The sequence below is a fragment of the Mchenga conophoros genome, linkage group LG13 (assembly GCF_057382185.1).
Source record: "Mchenga conophoros isolate Kocher_MC1m ecotype Shallow Benthic linkage group LG13, M_conophoros_male_GT1.1, whole genome shotgun sequence".
In the NCBI taxonomy this organism is placed as follows: domain Eukaryota; kingdom Metazoa; phylum Chordata; class Actinopteri; order Cichliformes; family Cichlidae; genus Mchenga; species Mchenga conophoros.
In genome coordinates this window covers 17,010,564-17,016,952 of record NC_140538.1, presented here as the reverse complement: position 1 = coordinate 17,016,952, position 6,389 = coordinate 17,010,564, and the positions used below count along the sequence as shown (strand labels likewise).

At 39.8% G+C, this 6,389-nt stretch overlaps 1 protein-coding gene across 1 annotated transcript; it reads right to left on the bottom strand.

The window, feature by feature from the left end:
* Nucleotides 1–3,567: 3,567 nt before the first annotated feature.
* On the bottom strand, nucleotides 3,568–5,568 carry LOC146561063 (uncharacterized). Its single transcript, XM_085243225.1, has one exon. It carries the CDS (start codon nucleotides 5,406–5,408, stop codon nucleotides 4,014–4,016), a length of 1,395 nt encoding a protein of 464 aa, XP_085099351.1. The 5' UTR covers nucleotides 5,409–5,568; the 3' UTR covers nucleotides 3,568–4,013.
* Between the last annotated feature and the right edge of the window lie 821 nt (nucleotides 5,569–6,389).

Sequence of the window (6,389 nt, the reverse complement as noted above, 5' to 3'; positions counted from 1 at the left end):
AGTTAGTAGAATTGCCAACCGTCCAGTAAAAACGCAATCGTCTGGCATTCAGAGAAAATATTAGCGTTTGGTATTGAGCTGAAAAAGAACACAGTTTGTCCTGTACTTCAGCTAGAATGTTTGTTTATCGCCCACTTTGCGCCAGAGCGGGGAAACTGGGGGATGTCGAGCAGCACATTTAAGCTTGATCAGCTGTTGTTAGAATTTATTTGATATAAATTTCTAGTATCAGGTGATGTTTGCTGGAGCCCCAGCTGTAAAAGCTGCTGGTCATTATATCGGTTTGGATATCTGGTGAGAGGGAAACATGAAGATGAAACCAGGAGATGTCCTTACTGAATCATCAGAGGTGATGGACAAACAGATTTACCTTTTAGGTTGACATGATTGAGTTGAAGGGAAGTTATGAACTGTTTCTGAGAGACAAGTGACACCAGAATCTTTTTCTGTGTAGCTGACAGCTGGTAACTGTGCAGGGGCGGATCTAGCAAAGTTTTTGCCAGGTGGGGCATTAACAGGGAAAGGGGGGCACAAAGAAATACTTTTCTTTCCTATTTTCTTCTTTCAGCTGATCATTGATCAGTTTCAGGATTGAAGTAGCAGCAGGAGAGGGAGGGAGAGAAAGGCAGTCGCTCCATATAGGTTGTTAAGCTTAATGCTGGAATGCTTAACAAACATTCAGAGATGAACTTACACACTTGCTTTACTTCTCTCTGGGATAACTTTGTCTGAGATGAAATGCCGGTTTGGTAGGAATGCTCAACCAGACAACAGGTCTTGCACGCCACAGCGCTCTATCATGTGAGCACACTGCTCTGACGTGCTATGGTTATGAGCTGAGCCATGTTGCAAGTTTTGTGAGGTGCTTTTTTGATATTTAATGAATCGATTACACTTTTTATTTCTCTCCGATATCCGATCCAGTAATTTGCGCCAGTATCGGACTGATACGTAATATCGGATCGGTCCATCTCTAGTTTTAATCACACTCATTTTGTGATTCTGATGTCACAGCATGCGGCAATGCAAGCATTTTATTTATTTATTTAAAAACGGCACAAGCGGGAATTTCTTCTATACGGGTAATTTCAGCCTTCATGACTGTTCACAAGTGTTAATCAAAGCGCTAGTTTTAATTTAACTAGTTTTTACGCATCCACTGGGGTTTCTTTCACGGGTTGATGCGATCATTTTATTTAAAAATCGGGATTTCGGAATGTTAATCCAAGAGGGAGACAGAGGCTGCTAGTTTTTAATGCAATAGGTGGTCACAAATAACATTCAGCCCCTTTAGAAATAAATGCTGCAGTGATACTTCTAAAACCAGTCTCGCAAGCCCCATCCGTCTTTCAGCAGCTGGTTAATTTTTTGAATTTGTTCAGGAACGCAAAAGCCCACCGTGGGTATCATTTAATTGTTGGGATTCCTTAGGAAAAGGTAAAAGCCGACAGGTGTAAAAGCGGGGACCGACCTATTGTTTAAGGTGGCCGGCATCGGCTCTTTAACCCTAACCCTCGACAAGGTAAAAGCCCTGCAGATGTACCAGTCGAGCAGGGTATCGCCTATTTTCTGAAGTCTGAAGTCCAGACCTATCTTGGCAAATTACACCGGAGCTCAGCAACTGCATGCCCCACCCTCATTGTTTTAAACTTGCACAGCAAGGTGATGCCCTGCAGGTGTATCGCCCCCAGACTTATTGGCCCACCATCTATTGTTTTTGGAAGCCCCCCGGTCCTATATGAAGCGTTACTCAAAGAGTGAGACCCTCGCCATTTCGCGTCAGGACCAGCGCCGGTGCAGACCATTTTCTACCCACACAGAGCGTTTCTGACTGGCTGGCGTTGCTTAAGAGAAAAGCAACAATACAACGCGGTTCTCTGCTCCAAGACATCCGCGGTCCTTTCACACGGTAAGCATGTGTGTTATAGCCGGCGCTTCATAAATGTCTGTCTGTCAGCGCAGATTATTCAAACTGTTTTTAAAATGTGACTAATTTGTTGTCCAAAAAACATTTCCTCTAAATTTGCAAAGTTACTGATTTAAAAATATATATTTTCGAATTTTTAGCTGGATGTCAAACATATGATAGAGTCTTGAGCATATTTATATAGCAAAATTCACAGTGGTATAACCATAAAAGATGCCCAACTGGACACCAATGCACTCTAATGCAAGCCTTTAAACTGTATGCTGATAAGTGCATAAGTATACCTCAATAGCTGAAAAGAGTCTGTATCCATAATTTGCGGATCTGCGGATTTGTTTTTAATGTGGCACTTTTTTCACGAACTGCAGATGAGGAAATCCTCTTTATTTGAGAAAGTGTCCCTAAGCTATTGCTGCTCATACTTACTGAGTTCCCTAGCTACGTCTTTACTGTGTCAGTAAACTTTTTGAACAAGAAAGGTATCGTAGCTTTAAAGACACACCTTAATTGAAGCAAAGGCAAAAAATTGGAATAAATTTTATGTGGCTGTTCATATTAAATCCATCAAAGACTGAAAATTCAAAAAGCTGGAATGCATTTCCAATCAGCTTTTTTTTCTCTTTTTTTTTTTTTTTACAAGAAGTGTAGCTCATACACTGCAATAAATGTATTCTGCTACATCTGCTAATGAGAGAACATGTTTTTTCATCATAAAGACTGTGATAAGAAGCATCGTTAAAGTGTCACTTCAGTAATGCTGCTGAGAGAAACAAGTGTTGATTCATTTTTTTTAAATAGATGACTTAAAAGACTAAACTCTAATTTCAAAGGTTTATTTTAAGTTTAAAGAATATAACAGCTGGTAAGACAATGGGTTTTGCTTCTCGCTGTCCGTGTTATGTTGTAGTATCCATTATCATGTATGCTACTTTGCTCTGTGGACTGTAAAATGTTTCATTGTATTCATGAAATAAACCAGACTTTCAATGTCTGAATCTTTTACCATTTTTCTGCTTTTGTTCACCCAAAGTTGACAAAACCCACAGACATCTGGAGTTATCTCACTAAAATATGGAGCAATCTCAGTGTCTATAGATGCTTTTACCTTAAACACAATCAGCTGACTGATCCTCACTTTGTCCTCACTTTGGTCATTATGAATGTTGAAGGAGATTTGTTCCATAGACACCTTATACTAGTGTTTCCTACACTTAATCCAACAGTACTATGTTATATTTAAATCCAGATTCCTTTTATAGTGTGCAGTGAAATTTGTTAAACCATTGCTTAATGGGACCGAAGTACAAGTTGCTCTTTACTAACACAAACTACACTCATTGGCAGCAGCATAGGCACGCTTAAAATTTCTTCTGAAATTTTCGTTTTCTAGTTTAATTTATTATACTCAGTTTTCACTAGTCTTGCTGTATCAGCTCCCTGGTGTCTGTGTAATTTAAACAGCATCCCAAACAATTTATGATCATTAAAATAACAAGAAGGCTAATTTATAGATAGAAGTACACAGCTAAAGAAAGACTCTCATTTTTGTGTGGTGTGACCGTATATTTTTCTGTGATTTTATGCACAGCTGAAAGGTCTACAACGTACACCATCCTTATAATTCTCCAAAAGGTGGCAGCATTTCTACCTCCTGAAAGCTAAATACTTATGTTTCTTTAACAGGTTTCAAGGGGAGTCACAGTCAGTCATATTTAACAAGTTTTATTACCTATTCATTAGTCTGTTTATCCACTGGTTTTTAGTTTATAGAGAAACAGGTTGTATAATTGTGCTTTCTCATAAAATGAAATGCTTATTTAGTTCTGATTTTGTTCAACTTTATTTTTTATTATGATACAGAGAAAACAGATCTTCACATAGAAAGACCTGTCGATGGACATGGCAAATGGAGGCTGCAGGGGTAGGGGGAGAAGGAGGGAAGAAGGGGGTAGAAGGAGGTGCAGGATATGGGTGGGGTGGAGATGTGAAGAGGGAGAAGGAGGGAAGAAGGGGGTAGACAAAGGGTAGAGGGAGGTGCAGGAAGGATCCGGGTGGAGATGTGAATAGTAATGAAATGGAGAACCTCCTACACTTGTCCAGACTCAGCAGCCTCTTCCACTCTCATCTCACCAGAACGTTTCTTACTCCTGAAAAACCAGCTCCAGCAGCCTGTCTTCTTCTTTCCTTTCGCTTTTTCTTCTACTTTGCCGTTTATCTTTTCTACCTTTTCTTCTTTCTCTACACTTTCCTGGTCTTGTTTTGGTTTTTCCTCTTTCTTGCTTGACTTCCTCTTGAAAAAGCTGGATCCTTTTTTCTTTTGCTTTTCTTGCACCTGCAACTCATCGTTTTTCATCTCCTGTGTGTTATTTTCTTTGAGGTTTTCATTGTCTGCTTGAATCTTCTCAAAATCTTCCTGCAGTTTGTCAAATTTTTCATCCTCTTCTTTGCCCTTTTGTTCAAGCTCCTCTTGTTTCTGCTTTTTCTGATCCTCCTGGATTTCACTGTTTCTGCTTTGCAGTTCTTTGTGAATCCTCTCAAGCTCTTCATATTTTTGCAGGTGTTGGATCTTCTCCTGAAGCATTTCTGTGCTCCTGTCCTGGACTTCTTTATGCTTCTGCTCAAGCGCTGTATATTTGTCTTCTACCTTTTCCTTCTCTTCCTCAAATTCTTTATTTCTGTCCTCCAGTTTTTTCTTCTCTTGCTCAATTTCTTTATTTTTGTTCTCCAGTTTTGTCTTCTCTTCCTCCAATTCTTTATTTTTGTTCTCCAGTTTTGTCTTCTCTTCCTCCAATTCTTTATTTTTGTTCTCCAGTTTTGTCTTCTCTTCCTCCAATTCTTTATTTTTGTCTTCTAGTTTTGTCTTCTCTTCCTCCAATTCTTTGTTTTTGTTCTCCAGTTTTGTCTTCTCTTCCTCCAATTCTTTATTTTTGTTCTCCAGTTTTGTCTTCTCTTCCTCCAATTCTTTATTTTTGTTCTCCAGTTTTGTCTTCTCTTCCTCCATGTCTTTATTTTTGTCCTCCAAGAGTGCCTGCTTCTGTTCCAGGTCTTGACATTTCTCCTTCAAATTTTGGACTTCTGAATGTTTCTCCCTTAGAAATTGCTGGTACTCATTTTCTGCTTTAATTCTTGAGTACATGTCTGACAGCTTTTCCTTCAAGTCATCCAAGTCTAGCTGCTTCCCTTCTAGTATTTTGTTTTCTTCTTCTAGCTTTTCATTTCTTTTCTCCAGTTGCTTGTATTTGGACTCCATTTCTTCTCTAAGAGCTACAAGCCCATCCTTATGACATAAATTGCTCCTCTCTACCAGAAGACCGTTTAGGCGACTTCGCAGTTGGTACTCGCTCTCTCGTAGACGAAGGTTTTCCCTCCTGCAGTTCTCAAAAGCTTTTCTGAGACCATTGTATTCACCGGGGGGACCGTACTGCCCACCGCAGCGAGGAGGAGGTCCTCTGAAACGCGGTTGATAGATGTTTTGAGACATTGCAAAACAAACCAACGCAAGTAGACTGATGTTCTTCTTGTTTTTTGAAGACGAGTGGAAAATCTTTGCAAAGACGAATTCAAAACTTGTTTAAATATGTTCAGAAATGTGGCGATGTCAACGTCTAACCGGCGAAAACACACTAAAGAAAAATACCGAACACTGTGTTTACTTGTTGCCCGTTACTGTGGTTACTTCACTGTAACAAACATTAACACGTTCTATAAGCAAATTACGCTGAGACATGGCGTTCGGCTAACGTCTATCACGTGACATCAAATAGGATTTTAAAGAAAACACGGGTGTATTTTGCCATTTTCAATAAAGTTTTAATTTCTTATTCTTCAACATATTTAGGATCCTTCTTACCGAGTGTTTATATCGCGGGTGTAAGTTAGAAGGGTACGGAGCCCCTCTGATGACATGGTCCAAAAATAAGTAAATTGTGGCCACAAAATACTACTTGTGCCCACGAAATGGGAATAACGTGCGCACGAAATGCTAATTTGTAGCCACGAAACACTTGACAGATAACCGTGATCCTTCCCAGGCCCTTGCAGCAATAAAATCTATCCCAGCTCCATGTCGTACTTAACGTCTGTAAAGCAACTGGGCTCTCAATATCCTGTCTCTCCGTAATGGTTCCTTGCATTGTCAGGCTTTTCAAAATGCATTTGTAGCTCATTCCCAGCCTAAAATAAAACGCAATCATACGGTCTCTGTCCATGGTTTATAGGTTTAGCCTACTCTTATGCTTGTGTCTCTACGCAGCTGTCCAGGAATTGTATCAATATGATGTGCTCACGTTATCTAATTGCCACAAATGCGTAATTCGTTGCCACGTTATACTCAATTCGTGCCCACAAATTAGCATTTCGTGGGCACGTTATACTACTTCGAGGGCACGAAGTAGTATTTTATGGCCACAATTTATTTATTTTTTGGACCATGACATCAGAGGGGCTCCGTAGAAGGGAACCC

Excerpts from the sequence above, each read along its gene's own strand:
- LOC146561063 (XM_085243225.1), bottom strand. The coding sequence starts at position 5,408 with ATGTCTCAAAACATCTATCAACCGCGTTTCAGAGGACCTCCTCCTCGC.